This window comes from Epinephelus fuscoguttatus, linkage group LG12 (assembly GCF_011397635.1).
Source record: "Epinephelus fuscoguttatus linkage group LG12, E.fuscoguttatus.final_Chr_v1".
Lineage (NCBI taxonomy): Eukaryota > Metazoa > Chordata > Actinopteri > Perciformes > Serranidae > Epinephelus > Epinephelus fuscoguttatus.
Window position 1 is genome coordinate 32,554,375 of NC_064763.1, and position 27,998 is coordinate 32,582,372.

Consider the following 27,998-nt stretch of genomic DNA (forward strand, 5'->3'; position numbering starts at 1 on the left):
CTTATTAATCACATACTCCCAATTTGATTTTATCAATAAAACATTTGATAACATTCACTCATATTTACTGTGCACTTAAAGGCAACAATAATGAAGTTAAAATCTCATCAATATTAATCTGTCACACTAGAATCTTCTGCTCATTTCTGCAAGGTTTCATTGACCTGACAGGCTGTGAGGTAAAACCATCCTTTCTCAACACCTCCTCTATTCAGGAGCAGTCTTCAGGGAAATAAAGGGGATATATAAAAGGGCGGTGAAAGATGGTGAAACTGGGGAGTAATCTTCAAGACAAAGGGGCCAAACCTGTGAGCGTGGAGGATGGCTTTCAGAATGTGCCCCTCATCACTCCACTGGATGTCGGCAGCCTCCAGAGCCAAGCACCTGACAAGGTGAGACACCACAGCCCGGCTGTGTGTGAAAGACACAGAGTTCTGCTGCTTGTTTGTGCGTCTATCTGTTCCCTAAATCTGTTTCTATTAACTCAGTGTTGCTGACCTACGCTGTCCTCAAACCCTCCCATACTGACCCCCCCCCCCCCCCTTTCCCAAACATATACACACATTATACACACACCCACTCATACCCTTTTATTCATTCACAAATTCATTCATCTCAGCTGTCTCCCAGCCGTGTCCTTTGTTTTCCAGCTGAGATTAGGAGACAGATTTGGTGCCAGACAGACTGTCATTTATCATCTCGACATCCCATAGTAACTGCACCGCAGCTCGTTAATCCAGTTACCATGGTGGCAGCGCAACGTGGAGAGCCTGATTGGTGTTTCTATGGGGTCGGGACAGAGAGCTGCACTGATTGCACATTATGAAAATGAATGGAATTAGACAACAGGCAGGCTAATATGAAAGCTTTATTATGCATCAGTTGTGTGACAGCGTTCGGCTCCTTTCAAGACAACAGCAGTTACAGTGTGATGATTTCATTTTGCAGCTGTATGAATCCATGTTTCTACCCTGAGCTCCTGATCAATTGCATATTGTAGAGCTCTGATAGTATTACATAATTTTATAAACACCAATTAGTTGTCTCACCTTATTAGGTATCAGGAGGATTACTGACGTGCAGCAGTATTCGAACCAAAACACTCTCTGGACTGGAGTCTAATAGGACAGTCAATTCAGTTTTATACAGGATTTGGTTACTTTATGTTAATGCCAATTGCTAAACAACCCATGTACAATCCTCTCTGCCACCTTGTGTTATCATCACAGTTAAAACTGACAGAACACCAGCACTCAGGGATAAATAGTCCTTTCATTTACTGTAGGCAGAAACAAACTCGTTCCAGTTTAAAGCTATCACCAGCGTGGTGCGGTGATGATAGCTTCTGGCTCTGTCCACAGTAAATGAAATGACTATTTATCTAGTGCTGGTGTTGTGTTTGTTTTCATCCTTGCCATGACCGTGCAGCCGATACAGTGTTGAAGATTAGGAGATGTTTGCGCTGCTATTTTTCCACTATAACATTACAATTAGCCTTCAGTTATACATCATTAACATTCAGCATTACCTGAAGTTTCTCTGGAAAAATACTCAATTTCCATGTAAGAACAAGTGCACTTCAGATCTGAGTTTCAATCTGAAACATGACGTGGACTCTTCCTGGAAAACATTACATCTTTAATGGTGACATCATCCAACAAGGAGGCACAAACAAATCAACACAACAAATCATTTGAGACATTTTGAAAACTTTCTCTGATTCTAGCTTCTTAAATGTGAGGATATGCTGCTCTTCACTGTCTCATTTATTTACAGGTGTAGTTCAACATTGTAGGAAATACAGATCTTCACTCTCTTTTTGAGAGTTAGATGAGAAGATGGACTGCACGGTGGCCTAAATATAAGGCTACAACCAGCTGCTGGCTAGCTTAGCACAAAGACTGAAAGCAGGTTGAATTGGATGGCCTGTTTCTATCCAACACTGACAAAATCCACCTACCAGCGGCTCTAAAGCTCACTAACTAACATCTTGGCAAGACTCTGGGAAGTCACTGCCCCCTGCCAATTACAATCCGGCATATAAGCAACTGTAAAACCAAAACACATTGTTTTTATATGTTTTTAAACAGATAAGATGCTAATGAGTGAGCCTTAGAGGCGTTAGTAGGTGGATTTTGGTAGTGCTTGATAAAGACAATCTAGTTGTTTCAACCTGCTTCCAGTCTTTATGCTAAGCTAAGCTAACAAACAACTCAAGCTACATATTTACCGTACAGACATGAGTGCTATCAATCTTTTCATCTATCTCTCGACAAAGAGGTGAATTCATGGATTTACTTACATGTTGAACTATTCTTTAAATATCTGTGAGTTTTGGACTGTTGCTTAAAGATGCCCATTCAGGGTCTGGAAATTTGTGATTGCCATTTTAAAAATGACTTTCTTACATGATATTGACAGCAAGTAATTGCCTCATCAAAATATTTTCTTACAGATGAAGTGAAAATTAGCACTGAATTAGAGTTGCAGCCCCACATCAGATTTTTCAAAAACAAATCCCACCCCCCATCCAACACATTCTCACTCTGACCTCATCACATATTGCCACGTGGTCATGGACCTTCCATGTGATTTTACATATGATGCACAAGGTAGCCTGGGTCTGCTGTTGTTGAAGTCCTGGGATCCTATGTCAACAAAATAAACATACCACGTTAGTACAAAATCGTGAATTGATGATGTTTTCCTTCAACAACAAACTCAAGTGGTCAAGTTTAGAAAAACACAACAGGGTTTGTCTTTACATTCATACAGGTAGTGAACACCGGCCTCCTGGGTGAAAGTTGGTGATTGTTGGACACATCCACCACCCCTCACGCCTGCCCTACTCAGACTAATCGACTAGTCTAAAAAAGGGAAAACACCCAGAAAACAGTCAAAATATAGCAACGTTTATTGTTAAGTGTTTGAACATTGTCCCAAAAAATACTGAAGCCTTTAGTCTCAATCTTCAACAATCATGTTGGATTTTAAACGCTGCTGAAGTACACAAGAGACACTTTGTGCCATGTGGTATGAATGTGAACAACTCAGTCAAAAGTTAACCACTAAAATAACATCTAAAATAAATAAACTGCATCTGAAATGTGGGGCACATTGAACCTTGCAGATTGTCCGAGACAAATGATAGCAATTAACTTTAAAGTTAATAAAACAACATCTAAATTATAATTAAACTTCAGCTGAAATGAGAGACATTTTGCGCCATGTAGTATGAATGTAAACTCTGCACATTGTCTGACAACATTCACATAAAGTTAACAAATAATATAATATATCAGAAAAGATTAATTGCTGCTGAATTCATTTTCTAGATCAAAGTACTGCCAAACCACGCTGGTTTTTAAAACTCCAGTCTACTCGAGCATTACCATGGGGAGAGGACTGCTGTCTGATGGCTCTGTAGCACCCACTACTGGCAGGTGGCTGCATGACAGTTAAGCAACCTTGTACATGAATAAAACCCCTATTAGTTTAACCAACTAATATTTCCGGTGCCGACTAGCAAGGGGGTGGTTGTTTAATTGTTTAGACGGCTAATCGCGTGCATCCCTACCCTTAAAGGATAACTTCGGTATTTTTCAACCTGGGCTCTATTTCCCCATGTGTATGTGTGCGTATGATTCATGGGTACAACTTGTTTTAAAATTGGTTCAGTATTGATGGAGGCGGATGCAGCCGGGAGCCGTGAAATGAGCTAAAACGGTAACAGGGGCAAATGCGTCCCATATAAGTTTGCGCATTAAAAGTGCTTTTTTCACCACTGACTGGTTCAGATCACCAGTGCTATCTCTGTAAATAGCATAGTAAATGTTTCCCTTACCTCTGGGCTGTGTGACGTCATCTTGCGAGAGCTTTGCTCCACTGTGTCTGTAGCTCTCTCTACGTTTTCTTGAGGAAGAGGTGTTTCGGGTGTTTCGGGTTTTGGATGTCTTCTCTTCTTCGGCTGGCAGTAGTCATCTTGGGAGAAGTGAGCACTGCAGACCCGATGGTCTGCAAGGCGCAGTGTCTGGACAGGAGTGTTTGCATCCATTTGTAGCACAACTAGCCATAAATTCAGCATCTCGCCGTCCGACAAAGGCAGCCTGTGAAAGCTGTACAGGGTGTTGCGCGACATCCTGTTCTTGCAATTCGGATAAGCACAAACACGGACCGTTGTTTTCAATCGATGCAGTAAAACTCTCAACTGTACTCTGGGACAACCAGTGCCACTCTGAGCGGCGCTCAGCATGGCTCCTCTGTTTTTTTCCGGCAACAAGCAAAGCTCTCACGAGATGATGTCACACACAGCCCAGAGGAAGTGAAGGGTAAGGGAACGCTTAGTATGCTATTTACAGAGATAGCACTGGCGATCTGAACCGGTCAGTGGCGAAAAAAAGCACTTTTAATGCGCAAACTTATACGGGACGCATTTGCCCCCATATCTACCGTTTTAGCTCGTTTTGTGGCTGCCAGCTGCATCCGCCTCCCTCAATACTGAACCAATTTTAAAACAAGCTGTACCTTTGAATCATACGCACACATACACATGGGGAAATAGGGCCCAGGTTGAAAAATACCAAAGTTATCCTTTAACTAAAGTTGTTTTCCAGCCACGTTCTCCCTGACACCGTTACACACTGATGGCACCCGACTGCATGTCATGCTGACATGAAAGGACAGCTTTTTTGTCGGTGTCGGGAAAAAGGAAAAGCATCACATAAATATGGGGGTCCTTAAAAATACAGCAAAGTTAAGAGGAAGCCTTTAATAGCATCGTATTCAAGGTCAAAAAACTGTTATTTACCTGCCGCCTGGCCCTTAAAAAAAAGATTCTATTTTGGGATGAATCTCTTCGAGTGGTTTTATTGTCAAGGATTCACAGAAAAATTCCAAAAAATGGACGTCCATTGGTGCTGCTGCAGACAGAAACACACACGGTGCAGCCTGAACCCTCGCTGTGTATTCTGCTGAGGGAGGCACAATCCCCTTCCATTTCATACACCTGTTAACTGACTTGTCATTCACTGCACTCACTTAACACACACACATGCACACACACACACACAGACATCGCACACAGCCCTCCTGAGTGTGTGTACAATACAGGCATGTGAGCATGTGTGTGTGTGTACAATACATGAGTGACAAGTTGTTTCTGTCAGCAGCCACCAGTTCGTAACGTGACATTCATAGAGCTGTCAGACATTTTACACTGATTAGATCAGTCCCTCTAGACTCAAGAACATTGCGGCATACTGTAGTTGAAGCTGCCATCATGGCGCACACACACACACACACACACACACACATTGACATGTCACTGTACTGTTTGATTCCTTAAGTGTGTTTTACTGATTTCTTGAGCAGCTAGAGAGACAGAGAAAATAAGCCGGGCGAAGTATAAGCTCCTGCGATATACCAGCCAGTTATTGTCATTGACATTTGAAAGGAAAAGAGGTCAGAGAAGAAGGCTTGCTGTTTTGTTGACTATCAGTGAATTTCTACATGCCTCGAGAGACACAAGCACAAGGATTTCTGTTGCTTTTGGATGCTTTGCTGACAGCTGATGCAGATTTTGTATGCTGCTCACTCACAGGACTGAGAAATGGTTAGTTCAGCCACTGCATGCGATGGTTTAAGTTGTCCACAATTACAGGCATTAAGCCAAAAAAAGCAGTCCTTTTCATAAATCATTATGCAAATGCAGATGGGTCCATTTGTTTTTAAAAGGGACTGTGGGGGAGTTGTAAAGGTCAATTTGCTGTTAAATCTTTGAATTTGTCTCCAGCTGTAAGTGTGAGAATTTGTCTTCCTGGCAAGTGATGCATAAACACAACAGTGGCCAAGAGAAATAATAAGGAAATCTGTAATTAGACAGAGTGTGGGAGGTGTTGATGATGGCTGTCACAGTTAATTTAATGGGAATTCTATACTTTATCCTGCACTGTATGTCTATGTTCACACTCCTTTTGATGCCAGTTTTCAGTGCTACTTTTAAAATTAAAATCCTTAAACTTGCAATTAATTTTTTTGGTCACTTGGGGGAAGTGGAAGCAAGTTGTAAACTCAACATTAACATATCATCATCTTTTAAGTTTAAGATATTATTTTCTTTATTTAGTTTGGAGTTGAAAAATACACTTGTCACTAATCTCTGGTGGGCAAACCATAGAATTTCTGTACTTCAGTGTCTTGTCATTTATTGATGCGATTGGGGGCGTGGCATCTGGGGCCCCAGCCCTGAATGTTTTCTCAAAAGTCCTGAATCTGTGCTATTGTCTCAATCTGATTGAGTAAATGTATTTCTGTTGGTCTAATTTTCAGTTCAGAGTATTGAAGACCACATGTTCTTGCATTGTTGAGGATCTGGGCAGCACGGTGGGGCAGTGGTTAGCATTGTTGCCTCACAGCAAGAGGGTTCCTGGTTCATTTTCAGGGTGGAGGGTCCTTCTGCAGGGAGTTTGCATGTGTCAGCGTGGGTTTTCTCCAGGGTTCTTTGTCTTCCTCCTACAGTCCAAAGACATGCAGGTTAATTGGTAACTCTAAATTGCCCATAGTTATGGATGGTTGTTTGTATGTGTCAGCCCTGTGATAGTCTGGTGACATGTCCAGGGTGTACCAGCCTCACTGCGACCCCTAACAGAATAAGTGGTTATGGAAAATGAATGAATGAACATTGAGGATCTTGATTTGCAATAAGAGCAGCTGAAAATATTATGGCATTGAATCAAATGTGTCAGATTTTTCGGCTAAACATTCATTTTGTGAACCCTACTCAAACAAGTTTAAAGATTAGTAATGCTGTCTTTGCCAAATGAATACCCTATCTATATTATGTAACTTAAAAAAGTAACATCAGACCCTTTTTTAGGTGGCAGGAGTGAAAACTAGTCATCATCAGAGTCATCTCTGTGGTGTTACGGTTTTAGAATAAAAGATACATTTTGTGAACAGATCCAAAATAGGATGTAGGCTCTACAAGATTATTTTTTTCCTTAGCAGCTAACATGATTTCCAAAATGATTTACAGACTTTTAGGTATCTCAAATGGCTTGAAAAATAGTGCATATAGCTGGGGAACATGCCTCCTGTACCCCTCGAGGGTTTTGGCTGAGCCCAAAATGTTTCCAATATGTGGCTCTGCTCCTGGTTGGACATATCCAGCAGATACAGAGCAACAGTATCAGTCCCTCAGGCCACCTGGTGAATGTAAGTCCAATAGCCACTCTCTTTTAACTTTGTTTTGGTCTCTACCAACTTCTGAGGACAATATCGGTCTCTTTAGCTGCTAAATGCTCCACTGTGTTCACCAGCTAGTCGCTACCTGTGTCTGTCTGCTGTTTGGTGCTGAGTGGGTGGTGCACAGTGGGTTTTCAACCATTTCAAATGAGAATTTCTTACTGCTGCAGCTGAGTTTGACGTTATGAGAGTGGTGAGAGTGAACCAAAACAATAAGCTGTGGGCTGACCAGGTAAACAATGAGAGGAAACTCACTATAAAGCTCTGTAAAGCTGAGGGGAGCTGCATATTTGAATGATTATTGTCTGTATGCTCATCACTATGAGTGACCTCACATTGTTACAGAAATTTCACATTGTCATGCAATACTTAAAAATAAATCTGTTACAGCTGCTCCATAAACAATATCAGTGCTATACTGTTGGAGGCATTTCAATCTAAAAATATGGTGCACCAATAATATCTTTGTGATGAAAATCTCCATCATCCCGCTGAATTCAAGGTTGTTGTTTTTGCCTCCTGCCCCACCCAGAGAGAGTTCATTGTTAATCAGCTTTAATCAGCCTTTCAGAATCTGATCTGTGACCAGTTATGCTCTGTCTGTCCTTTAAAGCTAAAGCGAGCTTTATAGGGTCATGTGACCTTACTAGTACCCCAGATCAGCAGTGCGGTTCTGAGCAGCTTTACAATTACGACCCCAGCTGTTTTCACCCTGATCCTGCCTGATGACAGCGTGACCTCCCAGACTACAGTGTTACCCACGGATATTTGCAGGGGCGGGGTGCAGTCACAGCGGAGTTCGTACACGTACGGACTCACACACCCACACATAACAATGCTGCTGCGACCTGCAGAGGCTGAGGCATTAGAGTGGTATTAGATTTGATTCCATCTGGGCAGGGACGCGTCACAGCCACCGCTGGGTCACCAATATCTTGATTGGATTGCTGGTTTGAAAAAAACAAACAACAACAACAACAACAACAACAACAACAGGAGGAGGGTGGAGAGACTCAGACAGAAAGACATATCTTTTCTTTCTTCTTGTTGTTTATCTGAGAGCAAAGCGCAGGTACAGAGACCTGCTTCAAAGACTACAACAGACTTATAATCATTCTATTTTTCTGTCCAACATGTCCTCTCGCTCACCCTCATTCTCTTCTTGTTTCTCTCCTCAGTTCCTCTGGAGCAGCTTTTAAGTCTCATTCATTCTTTACGTCTGTGTGTTCTTGTCCTCATGAATAAGGGAGGAAAAGCCTGGGAGCAGGAAAACCTCAGTCAGCACTGTTTAATCAGTAATAGATTGATAAATGATTTCTTGTGTGCTGCGAGGATGTGAACAAACCAGATGAGCCAGCATCCAAGTTTAGTCTGACAAATGATCACAAATTATACATAACCTATTCTGAAATGTATCTAACTGGCTGTGCACAAAGGCTGCGGCAGCTGTGACTTCTGATGGCAACCGAATGTATTATAGAAATGACTCACTGCATGTTGTTTATGAAAAGGAAAGCCTGTACACTAATAGAGGCTGTTAGCTTAGCTTGCTAAAGGTCAGGCTTTGTCGACAGGTCATGTAAAGTTTTATTTTAAAAATTAGATTAATTTTTCATTTTGCATTTAACTATAAAAACTACAGTACAGTATGTAATAAACCCTATTCCAGTTAAAATCCCTCCTGTTTGTATATGAATTAGGTCCAAAACTAACAATATATATTTTTTATGAGCTGCCAGTTGTTTATGAAATGTCAAAAAAATAATGGAAAATATATATTAATATATCCCCAGTCCAAGGTCCCTACTTCAGATAGTCCAAAACCTCCAGAATATAAATACAAAATATAACATGTGGAAAAAATTCTGTAGATTGTTGAATTGATTAATCAACTAATCGTTTTAGCTTTAATATTATCAAAGTAGATTTTCAATCAAGTTGTAAAAAAAGTCAATTAAATAATACAATTAAGTTAATAATATTAAATTAAATTATTTAAATTAATTCAGTGTGTGCGTGTATGGAAATGAGTTTCCAGTTAAACTGAGCAGACACCTCTGAGAAAAAAAAGACAGAATAAAAGAAACTAATTACAACAAACAACAAAGGAAATATTAATTTCTTTTGAATTGAAACTAATGAAAAACATGCATCCTGTGCCTTCGATAGCTGTTGCTTTTGCATTTTACGCTCTTGAAATGTGTAATGCAACAGTACTGCAGGGGTTGGACCAATGGTTTTCAGTCCTGCTCCTCCAGACTCTGAGCTCTGCTGGTTTTTATTCTAGCCCTGTCTAAACAGAGATCGATTTACGCTTCTGATGCCGGAGGAATGCAAATAACTGCTCTTACTTAACCCGGGTGAAGAGAGAACCAGCAGCGCTCCTCCTGAGAGACCAACAGTGGGCTGCTGTAATCAATATTTTTTTTATTAACAATAGATCAAATCAATAAGTGTATCTTAAAAATGTGTTGCTCGTAGTGACAAATCCACAAAGAATTATCTGCAGTGACCCTGTGCTGTACTGAGCCTTTTAGCATCTATCAGATTATATATATATATATATATATATATATATATATATATATATATATATGTATGGTTTCAATGTCATTTTTAGAGGCAGCTGCTAAGAATTCACTGTATGCTATGTGTACTGTATGCTACCTGTCTAACACCAAATAGCAGACAGACACAGTGGCTACGTCTATGCAATAACACTATGGTATTCCAATTTAGACAATAGTCTGAATTTGATGTTGGTCATGTCAAAAGCATATTCCCTTTAGACTTTCCAAATTAGGCCTTTTTCTGAATGTAGCATTTTCTGATTAAAACATGTCAGATATGCTGACATTATTCAGGTTTTAATAGCGTTATCTGGGTATGTAACATTTTTGTAATATGCTACTCAACTGGGGTTTTACTGCTGTTTGCGACAGATTGTCTCTTGCCTGTTTTACGATAGCCTCTTTGCATTGACATGGATGTGTTGTAAACAATCCAACTTGCCAACAGTTTACAAGGCTGGTGTAGAGATCCAAAAGAAAAGCCCACATTTCTGGTCGGAAGGATAAACACGCCAACGTTTAGGCATTATGTAAGACTCTGATAGCCACAGGTTTTTGGCAAATATCACAACACAAGCCTTTCCAAGAAGGTGGTTGAAGAAATGAAAGAGGAAGGCTGTGTTTGGACGGGCCAACAAGTTCCCCACCGGTTGAAAATGAAAAAATCCTATTTTGATGCAAAGAAGCGAAATGACAAGTGGCTGCAGCTGTTCTACTTTGTCATATTTGGACATGATAAATTACATGTTTAGGCATGTTCATCAGAGTCCCGGAGTAAACAGAATATTTTGTGCATGTGAATGTAGTGAGTTGATGACTAGTTGATGGAAATATGGAGCATACATGCAGGCTAAGAGTCAGTATTTGTCTTGTTTTGAGCTGGTGGAGACCAAAAATAGAGCTAAAAGGAGTATTGGGAATATAATTAATATAGGAATATAATTGGATTTACATTTGTCAGGTGGCCAAAAACACAACTCCAAATTATTGCTAATGTTGCTCTGTACCTGCTGGATGTGTAAACAGGCAACTATTTGCTAACAAGTTTGCCATGTCAACGCTCAATATGACTGGAAACAGAGATAATAACATCCTCTGAAAAGGTATTATCTTATAGATTAAAGCCTTGAAAGCTATATTTAGTGTCTCTAACTAGATTGACATGAGAACAGGTTTCCTAATAGTGCATATCTCATTTTTGAATCACTTTTTATTGTGTTTTGTGTCTGCAGGGATGTCTCATTCGAATCAACCAAACATCCAAACACTAAAAAGAGGAGCTGATTAAACATTTATCACCTTTGATTATATCATCACTTCATCCTGTCAGAACTCATGTTGTACCAATTCGGCAGCCACAAAGATGGCTTCCTCTTGCTTTCATATTAATTTCATTCACTGTTTTATTCACAAGGAAAGACTAGAATCAAACACAGAGAAAAAAAAAATGTCTGCAGCTGCCTTCCACACTGAAACTTCACCAAAGACCGTCTCTCCCGCAGCTCAGTCTTCGGGGATGAGAAATGAAACAGCAATCATAGTGATAACAGGTCTGAGGAATAACATACTGGGGAAGACAGGGAGAAAAGAAAAGTTTTGACAGCTCTTCCACGGGGAATATCAAATCTAAAAAAACACTGTGATTGGAGACAGAAGGATGGAGACATACAGAGTTGACGAGCTAAAACTGCCTTTTCTAAAATGTACTTTTCTCAACTTCTTCATGTGTCATTCATTTTCCTGTTCATTCACCCAAATATGAAAATGAAAACTTAAAAAGCCCCGAAGTGCTTTTTGAAATAAACATACATCACGTCCTGACTTCAGAAACCTCCTGTGTGGCAGCAGTCGTTTCACCACACAGAAATAAATTGTGCAGCTCTATTACAGATCTAAAAGTGACTCCATGTCAGTCATGGAGATATTAAAAGGTCACAGCGAATCAAGACGTTTGCAGAAGATATACATGACTAATTGAATATCTGTAAATAGATTCTCAGAGGAAACTGCAGCAGAGGCTGTGCTGCTTTGGTATGTGCTGGAATCATTTACCTTCCTGTTACTGATGTAGATGTCTCTGTCAGTCTTATTGACATATCAAAAGGTCACAGTAGGTACAGAGCTTTAATTTAAAACTTAAAAGTATGCAGCCAATGTGTGAGGCTGTTAGACTTGTTTTAAAGGAAACAAAATTGTAAGATGGATGAAAGTTCAGACGAAAAATAGACAAAATTATTACATTTCATGGTGACACAGCCTGCAGTATAATTTTGTTGCATCATTGAAGTAGCAATCAAAAATTACTTACCTAAATGTAGGTTAGGTTGGATTGGATTGAACTTTTTTACAGTTCGATGAACCAGCTTTTTGTTGTGTCCTCAAAGCAAAGAGCTAGGAATTGTTATAGACTTTAGAATGCTGTTTTCATTGACTTTATAGCTCCTGTTTCAGAGATTGAACTCTCCCAGCCAACACTCACTCATACCTTTTTTTTTTTTTTTTTTTTTTTTTATAAAGATTAAGCAAGTGTAGCATGAGTTGAGCATGAAGGGGGTGACATGTAGCAAAAGGCCATGAGCTGGAATTGAACCCACGGCTGCTGTGGCAAGGACAATGCCTTTGTGCATGGGATACCTACCCTAACCATTGAGCCACTGAGTGCCCTGAATGGTTGCAGTTTTAAGCACATCTTTAATGTTATGACACTGCTATTAAAAAATTGTGGTTGGGTAAATGCAACAAAAATAAATTTATTTATTTATTTTTTAGATCCCCATTAGCTGCTGGAACTTAACAGCAGCTACTCTTCCTGGGGTCTCACCAAGTTCATCAACCAAAAATGCAGCGAACATAAAATACATTTACATTCATACTTACAAACAAACACAACACAAGACACCTGCTCAAAACCTAATCCAAATAATACTGTAGCTCTACATTCTGACAATTCATTTTGAATTCATTTTAAGCATCACTTGACATTGCCTTTTCTGAGTTACCATAATAATAAAAAGGAAGCAAATAGCTCAGTTTTACATCTTCCAACCAGATATATAAAGTCCAAACAGTAAAAATATTCTGTCATACCTGCTGGGTAAATAAAAATAGTTTAAGTTTTTTCTTAAAACTCATAACATTTCTGAGACCAGAAAAAATGGTAATTCATTCCATGCCACCATTGCTCTGTAAAAACCGACCCTCAGACAACTGTCGAGTGTATCTGAAAAAAATGCTAAAGTCCTGTACAATATTTCTGGTGTTTTTGTTGTTATTATGTTTTTGACATATTAGTGAATATTGCACCCTGCATTTTACACTTAACCAAGCTAAACGATCATTCATTGTACTTACATTTGTTTGGTATGGGCATTGAAGGACTAAACGAGCCGCTTTATTTTGGGCTACCTGTAACCTATTTTATATTACTTCCTGATGTACTGGACCAAAATACAGAACAATAGTCTAAGTGTGACAACACCAGTGCCTGCACCACTTGCTTCAATAAACAATTAGACATAATTTTTTTGCAGTGTTTAATCATAGCCATACCTCTACCCATTCTTTGCACTATTTGATCTACTTGGTTGTTCCAGGACATTTGACTATCTACAGTAACTCCTAATAGTTTTACCTCGGTTACTTGTTCTATCTCTGTATCACCCATGGATATGTGAAGCTTAGGTGCTTCTCTTAATGAATGTTTTGAACCTAAAACTATACATTTGGTTTTTCCCCTATTTAGGACCAGTTTATTTCTTATCATCCATTTTTCTGTTAACTCTAATTCCTTATTTAAAATCTTAGTCAATTCATCAGTTGTATGTGCTGATGTGTAAATTGTCGAGTCATCAGCATACATCGCAATAGTGGTATGATTCAAAATCAGAGGAAAATCATTAATAAATATTGAAAACAAAAGCGGCCCCAAAGAGCTTCCTTGTGGCACCCCACAACTCACAGCTCTCAGCTCAGAATAACTACCATTATAGTATACAGTACATTTCCTATCAGTCAAATAACTTTTAACCCACGCGACAGCAGATGGTTCAAAACCATAACAGCGCAGCTTATTCAATAACACATGGTGATCAAGAACATCAAATGCTGCGCTCAGATCTAGTAATACAGAACCAATAATTTTTTTATCATCAAATTCCTTCATCCAGTTGTCTGTCATCTGAGCGAGTGCTGTAGCCGTGGAGTGTCCTTTTTTGTATGCATGTTGATATGCTGTATTCAACTCATTTTTACAAACATAACTTTGAACTTAATCATATATTATTTACTCCATTATTTTACTGAGGGCAGGTAATAAACTAATGGGTCTACTATTCTTGCCCAAAAATGATTCTCTACTATTTTTTGGTAATGGTAAAATGGTTGGGTTTATAAAACCCCCCCAAAAAACCTATCAAGGTTTGGCTTTTAAGACATACTGTTGTCACAAACATAATGTCATGTCATGTACAGTATGTTATGTAACAGATGTCACATAAGTCACTAGCATAGTATGCGACACATACTAGAAAACTATGCTACATTGTTATAAAAAGAAGTCAAAGTTCATTTTGGGCTACAAACACCAGTCTCCTGGGTGAAAGTCCTGTGCTTGTTTGACCCATCCACCACAGTCTCCCTCTCCCTCTCATTCAATAGGGACTTCTTCAATGTTTATACAGCATTACATGGGCTTTGTCGTTTTTTATACAACGTCACCTCTCACCATAAGTACTGGTCATAATATGCTGTTTGCACAGTCTACCTACATGGCTGATTTTGGGTGACTCATCAAGGCAGGATGTAGGATTCTACGATAGCCGGCTTACTGTCAGTCACTTTAGCATTCTACTGACGGTCCAATTTCAAAGAGAAAACTCAACACCTCAGACACCTGGGAGTCTGTAGTTGACCGGAAAGATCCCCAGTGGGCTGTGTCTCTCAGGGAGCCCCCAGAACTGTTGAGCCCAAAAGCACCTCATGGGAGAAAGGGAGGAAAAAAAGGGCATTTTAGAGGAAAGGAGAAATAATTGTGCTCGAAGTACCCATGGGTTACAGCACTGGGAAACAAGCCTAGGTTTGGGTAAAATGGTGTTAATAACACTGATATTCTGTGTAGTTAATTGTGGTATAACATATTTCACAGTTAGAGGGCGTTTAAGTACCAGTAGGAACTGGTTAAGTGTTTTTTGTGCCTGACTCATGCAACAAAATTACACAGTAAATTGCAGGCTGCATTATAAAGTGTCAACCACTTTATCCTGTGGAGAACATGAACATCTGTAACGAATTAAATGACAATCCAACTGATAGTTGTCGAGAACCTGAACCAAAATTCGACAGTCTGAAGGTGCTACAGGAAACATCAGGGGAGCCCCAAAGTCGTTAGGATTTTGGTTCTTGGAGGATCTTCTGGGAATGACGAATGTCTGGTCAACACTTCATTGCAATCCACCCAACAGTTATTAAGATATTTTATCTAACTAATCAACATAGCAAGCTCTAAAGCCACTGGCTATAAAATAAAGTACACATGACTATATAAATAAATTCTCATGAGAAATCATAAATGAAAAATGAGCTGCTACCTTTGTGGAATAATAAGTAAGGAAGTTGTAATTACATTTTCATTCATGCTATCATGACTATTCATGCCTACATCATTCATATGATGTTTTTTTTTTTTTTTTATTTTTTTTTTTTTTTTACATGAAGCTTTGTTAAACGAGACTTAATAGGTCATAAATTAATGGTTTCCCACAGAGTATTTGGACCTGTCTAATCAGAGAAGGTGGCACTTTGTGCAGTAGATCTCGTAGCTGCTGCTGATAGCTGAAGGGCTGTGTAAATGAGGCAACGTTGATTGATAGCCATGTCATTAGGTAATGTGAAATAAAGGAGTGGGACTTACAGGAGGGGAGAGAGTAATGAAGCAACATGGAGCGCTGCTGTGTTTGAACCTGGAGGCCCTGAGCACGTTATTGTGAAATGAGTCAGAGAAAGAGAGAGTTGAGGCAAAATTGAGACATTAGTTTTGACTGTGACGTCTGGTGTTGCTGCACTGAATGCCACGAGGCTCCTGAGCCTCAGGGGTCCAATCAAATGCTATGTATTCAGTGCACCTACTGCGGCCTTCAACTCTTAGATAAGAGCTTTCTACAGAGCCAACTGACGGCTTTGTTATTCAGATAGTGGAGCCAGTGCGTGAGCACAGCAGTTTCTGGCTTTGTCTCAAAGTGAAGGAGAGCTGCGCAGAAGCGGCGCAATTAGCCACAAGGACACTGAGACATTGTTCTTTCTTTTCCTCCACCTCTCCTCCGCCTTGCCATTTGTACACCTTCTTTGTATCTGCCCTGTACTCTTGTGTCGATTAACATAAAGTAAATGCACAAAACAGTACAAACACTTTCTCTTTTTAGTAAGTGCAATGATGATGTGAAACCTGGTACAAGCAATAATTTTGTTCAGTTATGTCAGTGCCTTAGGTGTGGATTGTGCAAATGTGGCCACTGGTCAATGTTGAGAGGATAGCCCAGATAATTTAATAGTCCTCAACAGTCACGATTATGTTCATACCCTGATTTAGGAGTGATGATTTGATGTGAGTTCGGTACAGCAATTCCTACAGTGGTGCAAGTGTTAGCGACTGACAAAATCCTCTTGCTGGTGATGCCGCCAAAGGTGTGTTAGCCAGTTTGCTGTCACTCAAAAATGACCAAATATGTCAACTGCGCAAACAGTTTATTATGACTTGCAGTAATTATTACAGTAGCAGAGGAGGGACTTGTGCGATGTAGCGTAAAAAGTGACAAAAACCACGTAATGTACAAATATTTAAGAGGCCCCTATAGGGTGGGTTGGAGAGGTGGTGGATGGGTCAAACACACACAGGATTTTCACCTGGGACGCCAGCGTTAGTGTCCCGAAGTCAGCGCTGACTTCTTTTAATTAGCCAAATTTGCTAACATGTCTAGCATGCTATGCTAATGCTATGTAGTGACCTGCACCTGCCATATTTGACGTATTTCCGTTAGTGACAAAAGTACTTATTCACGCCAAACCATGATGTTTTTATCAAAACTATGTGCCGGATAAAAAAGTTGTTTTGGAAGTCAAGGGAAGTCGACATGCTATTTTGTCATTTAAGTATGAGAGAACGCTGGCTTTAGCATGTTGGATTTGTTTCCCTACAACGGTGGAGCAACGCTGACATACTGTCCTTGTCTTACACGTAAGTCTCTCTCCGTTGCTGCTGTGGCTGCCTGGACCCCCGCAGGTGGGTCTTCCAGCTCCAGCATTTCATTTGCACCTGCCATAGTGTGACTGACTCTAATCCCAATCCGCTTGTTGTACGAACCTCAGCATATTTTTTTATTTATTTATTTATTTATTTTTTAACAAGGTATGCCTAAAAGTTTCCAGGCAGCTGTGTGCACCGAACCGTGACCTCTATACTGTGATGGTTCTGTATCAATACACAGACTGTTTCAGCCCTCATAAATATGGAAACTTTCTTGCTGTATTTATTTTGTTGTTGCTGAGGTGAGTGAATAACTTTGCTGTTAAATATGCTAACTTAAGTGTATCAGTGTGAGCAGGTTGAACAGCCGGTTACGTACTAAACAGGTCTAGTCGGCACAGATTAGGACTAATGGCCAATGAGCGAAATTAAAGGATAATTCCAGTTTATCAAAACTTGGGTCTCACCATTATTTACATCAATACTGATCAAGTTAATTGCTTAGAAAGAGAAAACAATCCATCCTTTGCTCCTGACAGACAGGAGTCATAAATCCTTATGGACACTGTAGGGCTTTGTAAATAGCAAATAAACATTTTTTTCAGTATTTGCTATATGATGATGCTTAAAAATAAGTTTTGTTGACACCTTGCTCAAGGGAACCTCTGTAGCTGCTGAGTTAATGAAGAAATCTGCTTTCTCTTGAACTAATACTTTCCACAACACAAGTAAAAGTTGAGAAGTAGACGAATTTGACGAGTTTGGAAGTTTCACTTGATCTCTTTTCTCTGTATCCCTCTCATCCCTCTAAACCTGTTTGCCTGAGGAGTGTCAGACTGACAGTACTGGGGCAGGCCTGTACTGCCCTGGCTCTTTTTTCCCCATCTAGCTGCCGGCACAAAACACAGTGTTTTCCCATTGGATTGAGGGTCTTGGATTTTTGGCACCAGACCTTATTAACATCCAGTCGAGCTGTAACACATGCCTGGCTCCAGTGTGTCCTGTAGGATAGTTTCTATCTGTGTTGTGCATTGGGTTTAATTTGCATTGTGAAGCTGAGGTTTGATCTTAAGCCAAAATAAAAGCAGAGTCCATGAATTCACTGCTACTACAATATACTACAGTGACACGGTATACTGACAGTTGTGGTATTGCATTTGTTATCAGTATATACTTTTATGTTTTTCCAGATCCAGTATCTAATAGCAGCCTACGCTTTCATCTACACTTCTGTCCTTACTTACACCTTTGTGTATTGAGCTGTGCACTCATCTCAGCCTCTCTCTTTCAAATTACTTTTTTATAGCATTTCTGTTTTATCAGAGTACACACTGTGGAAATATGTCTGACCTGCGGATGTGCTCTCAGTGTCATAGCTGTTCTTTTGTTCCTGTATGGCGATGCACATCCAGCTTTAAGAGGAAGCAGTAAACATATTTTTACAGTATAGTGAAACATACCCAATGGGATATCCGTAAATATCAAAACTAATGTACTAAAGAAGTCTTTGTGTCCAAGATAGTGCTTTATTACTGTCTCTTAAACTTTGCCTTTTATATTGTATTCCTTTAGTAAACTCTCAACTGTTTTTACACCTTGGTATTGTGTCTAGAGTCCAGTCATCTTCTCAAATGTCTTACGCTGGGATCAGACTACACGATATCAGCCTTGTTATAGCTCAGTGCGACCATCCTACAGTATCGTCCTGGATCATGAACAGCAATGAGTGTCGTGTACAACAATTCCCTGTTTTATCCCGTGTAGTGTGTCATAGTAGATGACATCTTACACCATGTTTAGTGCTAGATTTCCTTTTGTCTTCCACGACTCTGTCACAGCCGTCACTTTGACCAACAGGAACACAGAGTGATCTGCGGTATATGGCAACAACACCCCAGCCTTTTTGATATTTCCTCGAAAGACTACCGCACAGAGTAAAATAGGAAAAATGCGAGTGTGAAATAGCAGAGGCACCTCCGCAACCATTTACTCACCACAACGGCAGAGAGTACCAGCTTTATTTGAAACAGACTAAATTAAACACGGGCCATCATTTATAGATACAGGCCTTTATTCCCTTTCCCATTCCCTCTGTATTTTACTATTTGTATTTTTAATCTGCACCTGTTTGCCCTGTGAAATTTAATGCATCACGTCATCATTTCAAACTCAACACTTGTGCATCTGTTTGAAATTTAAAGCCCCTTACTGTTTCGGTGGAGAGAATCCCTTCATTTTCTAAAAAAGCTTTTATTGTGAAACATTTGCAAGAAGAATACAGGGATGTGCACGGTTTTCTTGCGGTACTTTAAATGTATCTCTTGCCATCTGGTGGCACTTTTTACATTATTGTACAAACCGTTTGGATGGGACATGAACACCCATAGTGACTGAAATAATAATAACAATAGGACATGGATAATCTGAAGACATCACATGCACGTCATGAATGATGACTAGCGATGGGTGGTCGTGGATCAATGTGTTGTCTGTCATGTCTGTTGGCCAAGTCATGGCAAGATTTTATGACTCCATTATCGCCTAATCTGACATAATGACTGTTGGACATACATATCTTGTAGTCTGAACATGGCATTATTTATGTGCCTTTACATTTTGTTTTTTCACATCCATAACATGGTTGTCATTTAATGTGAGGTATGTTACAGTAAGACCTCTGTGAATAGACATGTGACGTGACCATTCCCTCCTACAACAACATCCATCCACCCTCCATTACCCTCAGCATCCCTGAGTATTTAACTGCTTTACCTGTTTCTCCGTCCTCCAGGTGGTGGTGAAAACTCGCACGGAGTACCAGACAGAGAAGAAGAGGCTGAAGGTTCCCAAGGTGGAGGAGTTCACCATCAGCTTTACTGACGGGGTGTCTGAGAGACTTAAGGTAACAATACACTGAATCTGTATCTGCATTGATCTGTATCTTATTGAGGGGATAGGTCATGAGGTAAATACAATAGTTGTAGTTGCATTCATGCAGTACTGGTATCGGATCGGTGCACGATGTGCTCTAAACTTGATCTGTGACTTAAATCGGTGTCCGAGTAGAACATCACCTGTTTGGGTTGAGGTAATATTTCTATAATCAGAAGCAGTATATTTATTCATCTTACATTTCCCCCTTGGCTTACCAGAATTAAATCAGTGTTCTGCAAAACAGTCTCATGGTCAGACGAGTAGAGTGCTTAAGACTGTTTATGCAGAAACGATTTAAATGGTTACTGTTAAACCAAAGTGCAGTGTTTGGAAAGTGCTTAGCAAACGACTGGATGAATGACACTTTACTGGATTAGTTGTGCGAGTTTGTACAGATGTTTTGATATAGTTTTGCTGTTGTTAAATGCAGCCCGCTATGACTTAAATTCATAATTTTCTCCGTTTTTGGATTCTTCATTTACTGGAGGCATGTAGAAAAGAAGAGATTTAACATGACTGAGGTGAGTAACTGATATGCACTAATACATAGGAGTATTTTTATTAAGTGTTGCTACTTTTACTTGAGAAAAGGAGCCTGAATACTTCTTCTACCGCTACTCTCTCATGCGAAGAGTAGGACAGGTGACTTCAGCTGTGTGTGTGTGAATCACTGAGCTACCAGTCCAAAAACATCTACATCACCCAGGCACTGTCTGTTCAATTCTTCTGTCGTTAGGGGAGACCAAAGAGAACTCACGTTGTCATGGCAGCAAAGAAAACCTCCCTCCATGGCAACCCCGACTGAGAGCGTGAGAGAGAGGAGAGAAAGTGTGCAAGCAGAGGTGTGCAAATGTCTCAAAGTGTAGGTGTGTGTGTAAAAGAGAGGTGTAACACTGGCCTGAAAGGTCCCTCAGAGCGGAGGAGAGCAGAATGAGATCTCAGGCACCAAAAGAGGCTGTGAAATCTGTCTGGATGAGACAGTGTGTTTACATACACACACATACACACACACATACACGTTACATTCACACACTGAAGTCGTGCCAGAGCACGCAGCCAAGGTTAAGTAGAAAACTGCTTGTTTTGGAAATGGTAGCATCGGTGGAAAAGCATATCAGGAATCTTCCACGGAGAGAAAATATTTGTTTTGTCCATGTCGTCCTGCAGTGCGTTATTGATTTCATATACAGACATACAAAGGGAAGGAAGTCTTCCAGCTTTTTATGAGCTGTATTTGACATCAGACAGGTTGAGCAGAGATAGGAGTGGGGGATATGAATACAATGCTCTGCTACAATACAGTATGGTATACGTTTTTATTAAATGTTCAATATTATGCTCACTTTCAGGTTCATTCTTGTATTTGGGGTTTCTACTAGAACATGTTTACATGCTTTAACGTTCAAGAAACGCTTTATTTTTCTCACAGTGTCTGCCTGAACATAATTATACTCACCTTCTTGTCTGAAACATTCTGTTTTAGCCCGTCTCTTTGCAGTGGGGGGAATGACTGTAACAGCCCTGTAGCAGCAGTTTCTACCTACATATAGCATTATTGTAGAACCACTCGGGGGTGTGCCATATCATCTCGTTCACAATTAATTGTTATGATTTGAAAAACTCATATCGTGATAGTCATGATATTTTGACCGTGACCGTTACCCACGGCAACAACATAAACTCCAAAAGGAGGAGCAGCTTCAGTAGTGTGGAATAAACTGTGAGTGTTTTATGAACAGCCCTGGACTTCTCAGGCTCTTTTATCGAGTTACCACTCAGAGGGAACCCATTCAGCGGCTCCTCTGGCAGCAGCACAGTGTGTCTCTCCCTCTCCTCTCTCACCGTGCGGACACAGGAGTTGGTTTCGTCAAGTGATTTTGTCATAAACCTTTGGTAAAGTAAATCTAGGCGATGCTACATATATGAGAAGCCTGTTGATTTATATACTTATATATATATATATATATATATCCCAGGGTACATTTTTTTGTATTTTGGAGCTGTTTAAAGCAGCTGTGCGGAACTTTACCTTTTCGTTGATTATAGTGCCCCCTTTGGTCAAAGAGGTATGACACCCACAGCCTGGTGTCGTAAAATTCCGACTGCAGCCGGCATTCGGCTTCATTTGTAAAATCTCGACTGCAACCGGCAATTACTGCATGCATTAGTTTTGGAGAGCGAGAGGAAAATCATAAATGTTCTGGTGTAACTCTGAATTTCTTATAAACTGAGGACAACTGCCTGCTGTATATTTGTGTTCATGGTCACAGTCACAGATCATTTTGTGGCATTGTAACGTTACTAGACAAAAGCGGTTCACATCAGCTAACATTACATTTAGTTTGCTTATAACTTCCATGTCGTCATATATTGAAGTGAAACATCGTCTAACAAGTTGCGGTATATTCTCTAAATAAAAACAAAAATGACATACCTGTCGATTAGGAAAAGGGCCAACTCAGGATCAGTTTTAAAACCTTTCAAATCTCTCTCCACGTGTTTGGGCTCGAGCCCTATCACTGTCCCGTTTAGCCTTCTTCTGTTCTTCTGTTCTTTTTCTTTTAGATGGTGCTCCTTTTTTATCCGCCATGACATCGAAAGTACAGCCAAGTCCTTATAGATACATCTGGTAAAACTGTTATGTGTTCAGCCGTGCCCGTTGCATACCGCTTACTCGAAGAACACACTGTAAACACGGCTCTTCTTCTTCTCTCAATTTATTGGCGGATCGCAAACAACTTCCAGGTGCATACCACCACCTACTGTACAAGAGTGTGCAATGTGTCCGAAATCATTCACTACTCCCTACTACATGTCATTTAGCCTGTTTCTTAAATCCTACTCGTAAACACGGCTCCTTCTTCTTCTGTGGTTTAATGGCTGCGGGCCGCTGCAGGCGTGCAGCCTTACTTCCACCTCCAGGTGCCGTATTCTGGTTTGCTGACTTCCGCTGTGTCCGACCCGACCGAGGCTACGCTAAATAGCCATATTTTTGTTGCTGTTGGGTTCAAATAAATATGCAGATCTTCAAGGGGGGTGATACGAACTAGGGACAGTTTTATAAATGGTAAAAAGTTCTGCACAGCTGCTTTAAAAGTGTAATTTGTGGTAGAGAATCTGAATCTCAATCTAAGTTAACGTTGTTGTTTACAAACTAAAGCAATGAGAAATCAACTTTCTTTGTTTGCTAAGGCAAACTGTAAAACCGTATCACTTATTTTGTTGCAATTCTTTGTTCTTAAATTAATAATATTTTCTTTCACTAACTTGTCATATCGACAAGAATATCGTTATTGATAAAATACCCTGGAACATTGGGGTATTACTTTAGGGCCATATCGCCCACCAGTAGTCATCACAACTTTATGGAAGTTGTGACGACTTGTTTAAACACACAGTTTCTGAATATGAATGTGTACATTTCTCTGTGGATTGAGCGTTTTAATACTTTCACAGTTTTTATATTGCACCTATACCTGCTTTATAATAGAAAAAGACATAGAAATCTATATAGGACCTTTAAATCACAACATCAATAATGAGGTACATTTTATGGAAACTCAATTGAGAAATGTTTTGCACATGGAAAAGTCTGATTGGCAAATAATGAATTTAATAGCTGATTAGATGATACATTTCATCACATTGATTTGGGATGTTGCCTAAAAAAGGCCTAATACAACCAGAGATATTGAAGGGATAGCTTTGTCAGTACATATTTTATAGTAAAAGCTCTGACAGTTGATTGATTTTTATCATCTCAGTGTATATGGTCACATTACCCAGCCTTGTACAGGGATTAGCACTTATGGGAAGTCTGAAAAGAACCCCAAGAGGAGAGAGGAGGGAGGTGTTCAGTGCTTACGTTTGATTGATTTTTAATTGGCCACATAATGAAAGCAACATAGTAAAACAGTGGCATAAAACACCTTAACCACCTGACTGAGTTGCATTTTAGGTAATGTAGGCACCAGGTTTTGACAAGGAAGAAGAATGTGTGGAATAAAAAAGACAACAACTCTGGTTCTGCTCCATCGATTTTGATCATCAACAGTCCATGTTGAGTCTGATACTATACAGTAGGAGTGCAATGCTAAATCTGTGGATCTTGATACACTTGACAGGTGCCATAGGGGAAACAAATCAGGACACGGTGTCAAAAATGTCCACATTGCCATGCAGCAACACTGAGCCAACTTGTTAGAAATTGTTACTCATCAGAGATGCTCCGAAATGTTGCAGTGGACTTTGCTGTCTGTCATCTCTGGCTTGCCACACCGCGTCAGCTTTTGTTAGGGAGAAATGCATTTCAGTCTGTGTGATTTTGTGCGATGTCGGTTGGTTTTGAGCGCTCGCTTGCTTTGCTTGACTGACAGAGCTGATTCTGCAGGCACACAGGCATGTCCACGCACACGCACACAGACACACACACACACACCGCATGCTGTGCAGTGCAGAGCAAACATTTCTGGATGAAAAGCTTGCACATCTCTTCTCTCTTCAAAGCTTTGCAGATTGTGTTGATGGATGAAGAGCTCAGAGTGTAAAATGCTCTCTAATCTGCCCTCCCTCACCGCCTCGCTCCTGCTTACCACTCTCCATCCTTTTCTCAACTTCTCTCTCCTTCCCCTGCTGCTGCTCTCTTTCCTCTCCCTGCATGCTTTTGCTTACTGCGTTGCTTTTTCCTTTTTGATTCAAACTGCTTTTTTTTGAAATGCAGTGCTGCCTGTTTTGTGTAAAAGACAAGCGTTCAGTTGCATCTGTTAATCCACGGTGACACACATGGCCGTGACGGTGTTACTGTGAACACAGAATGATACATCTGCAAGGAAAGCAGATAGAAACAGGAACAAGTGGGGGAAAGGTGGACATGTTACTATCCAAAATGAGTATTGCATAAAGAAATAACCATCAAGAATATCAAATACAGTTATAAATTGGTGGAAGTAGGGCATACAGGAGCATATACACAATGATGAATTCTCACGAGAGCTCCAGACATCCTGCTGTCTCTCCTTGCCTCTCTCATCTATTCCCTCCTCCCTCCATCCCCCTGTATTTCCCAAAGATTCCTCCCTTTAGACCAGGTTCATGTGTCATCGCTTACCGTGTCCCAGTCCCCTCCCTCTTCCCTCCCTCCTACTCTCGTTCTGTCCCTCGCCGCCTGTCTTTTACCCTCCTCCCTCCCTCTCTTTTTGTCTTTCTGATTACTCCCAGCAGACCTGCGATACATCATATTCCCTGTAGTTGTTTTGTTCCGAAAACGAATTGAGAAGGGCATGTTCCCCCCCTCCTCATTAACTATCTGAAATTAAGACTACACGCTCATGAATTTCACTGCATGTCAAGCGAACTGAACCTGGAAAGGTCTCACTGAGAAGGAGTTCAGTCTGTTGAAACAAATCATTTTTAAGACGCCTCTCCTGTAGCAAAGCAGCAAATTTCTCCTGAGTATACAGGATATGTCGTTATGTGTGGCGCCGCCCAAAACTAATTGCCTTGTTAACTCATCATAATACACACTTCATTCAAACTTGACAGAAACAAAATATTAACACCAAAACAATCCTAGTTAGTCTTGTAAGTCATCTATTTAGTTAGTCCACTGTCACAACAATCACTTACTCTGGTTTGGTCAAAATAAACCCTGAATTCACAGAGTTAAGGCCTTTGCCCTCTGAGTCCGTTTTTTGCGTCCGAAATTGTTGCACGTATAACTATAAATCCACTTTATGTTGTGCCAATTATGTTTGCACACTGAGCCCGACGTTTTGAAACAGGTTAGATTTTCTATATTTTTCACATCTGTCAGAAGCCTTTAGAGACATTTGTCCAAGACTCAGTGAAGAACACACAGCTGCAAAAAGACAGAGGAACAGGGCACACAGAATCATTTCAAAACTCATTTCATAACCGATAGTAACATTCAGGTGGATGATGATGAAGAGGAAAAGGATGTGGACCGCACACAGAATGTGGAGGACAGGGAGGGAGGATCGCTCCACCCTTTCATGCAGCTGCGGTGCCAATTGCAAAACAGGGAGGGAGTGGTGACAGCCAGAGAGGTAACTCCAGTAGAGAGAGGCAAAGGAGGAAATGTATCTTTTCATTTTGTCTGGTATTGCGAATTTTCACAAAAAAATAGAACAATAAAACTCAGATGGCGGATTAAAAAAAAAACACATACGAAAAAATGGGCTCAGTGTGCAAAAGCCTTTTCACGCTGTCCATCTGCTCTGTCTCTGCTGTTGCTGGCCAGCTGTTTACAGTCCTCTAATGTTATCCCCACCACTGCAACAAATTTGCAACAAATTTGTTTAAAAAGAAATGTAATGCTGGCCAGATTGTTTTTGTTTTTCAATGTTCAAAATGGTGGCTGGTAAAATCATTCATTTGCTTTTTCCTGGAGTATCAGCTTGCAGCAGATGAAGCATGATTCACATTTTGATGACTATGTTTAGGCAACCCAAAGCCCTTTGTTAAACATAACTTAAAAAATGTTAATAATGCTATAATTTCAATCAGATATCATATTGTAATATTGGATATAATGACATTTCTTCATCATATTAATGTGTAATTATGTTTCATTTAAGTGCGTTTGCTGTTTGTAATTAGTTATGTACAAGTAATGTCTAAGAGAGGACTGGAATATTGAAAAAAAGTTCACATAATCCAAGCAGCAGTTACATGTTTTCTCAAAGATCTATTAAGCAAAACCATTTGCTGCAAAGGTCCTTTTTTCAGAGACTTCATTTAAAAAAATGGTCAAATATTCAAAGTATTTTTCATCAGATTCAAATATCCAAAATCATGTTAGCCTCAAAAACTCAATACTGGTCAGGATCTAATGAGCAGGATGAAACTGAGGATAGAGGAAAGGTGCTGCGTTGTCGTATTTGCACTGTTTTTGATTTAAATTCAGCTCATGACCTTTGCAGCAAAACATCTATTCTCTTTCTCTAACCATTTTTGCCACCGCGCTCAACGGCAGACTTTCTGATGAGAAGAAAATGCCATGAAGAGCATCTCTAAAAATGAGGACTTGGAAGAGAGCGAAGGATTAGTCTGGCGCAGTAGGGCAGGGATTGAGAGATGCAGGTGTAGAGATTGATGAAAGGGAGATTTAATTCGTGTTGTCCTGCTTCGTTCCTGGCTCGCTCGCCATCCAGAAAACATGGTGTACTTGGCCGGCTCTCGCCCCACACACACAAACACTTCAAACCCACACATCCACTCCAAGGACTGACACTCCAACACAAACCTCATCATGCACACACACGCACTGACCACATGACCGCGCCGTGACTGCCAAGCCGAACCTGCATGGTGCCAGCAGAAGTTAGCAGGCCTGTGCAGGTAACGACGGGAGAGGCAGCCATCATCCAAAACAATTATCCCATTATTACCTCTACTTCGCCTTCTGATAAAAGCTTTACTGCAATCTGCCGCCTCCACAGAAGGCCTCCACTGTTTGTCAGGTTGGAGGTAATTACTGCTGTGGTTGGAAACCTCGCGCAGCCTCCTATTCCACGTATTGTTCTTCCGTGTTTTGTATGGATGACTAAAAGTACGCTCATTATAGGGAGTGTTCATAGCCGTTGTCTGCTCTCAGTTAAACACCCACACTGATGCACACACATACACACAGACATTCAAGTGAGCTATGGGGGAACAATTGATTCACCTCTAGCATTAGTATTTTACTCTGAACCTTGTGTGCAGTACAAGGAGGGAGAACATCAGAGGGAGGGGAGGAAGAGGGCGGATGCTTTTTTCTGCCGGTGTGGGAGCAACAGCATCTAAACTCTGGAGTACACTCGGAGTACTGCAAGTGTTATGAAAACATGATGTGTTTGTATGCGAGCATCAACTCCCACTGCGGTCATCTGTTTTGTTTTTATGTATACATTTAAAATGACTGTATATTTATTTCTAATTGTTTGAGTTCGCTCAACAGATTTTGACTTAGATTATATGTATTGATACATCTAAAGGTTGTTGTGTTTCCTGCT

At 40.3% G+C, this 27,998-nt stretch overlaps 1 protein-coding gene across 1 annotated transcript in view; it reads left to right on the top strand.

Annotated features, from left to right (window-relative positions):
- The window catches only part of nsg2 (neuronal vesicle trafficking associated 2), a 64,348-nt gene that overhangs the window by 462 nt on the left and 35,888 nt on the right, over positions 1-27,998 (top strand). The window contains exons 2-3 of the mRNA XM_049592293.1: positions 216-392; positions 19,841-19,951. Coding sequence (XP_049448250.1) covers positions 264-392; positions 19,841-19,951 — 240 coding nt within the window. The 5' untranslated portion in view covers positions 216-263. The remainder of the gene's footprint in view (positions 1-215; positions 393-19,840; positions 19,952-27,998) is intronic.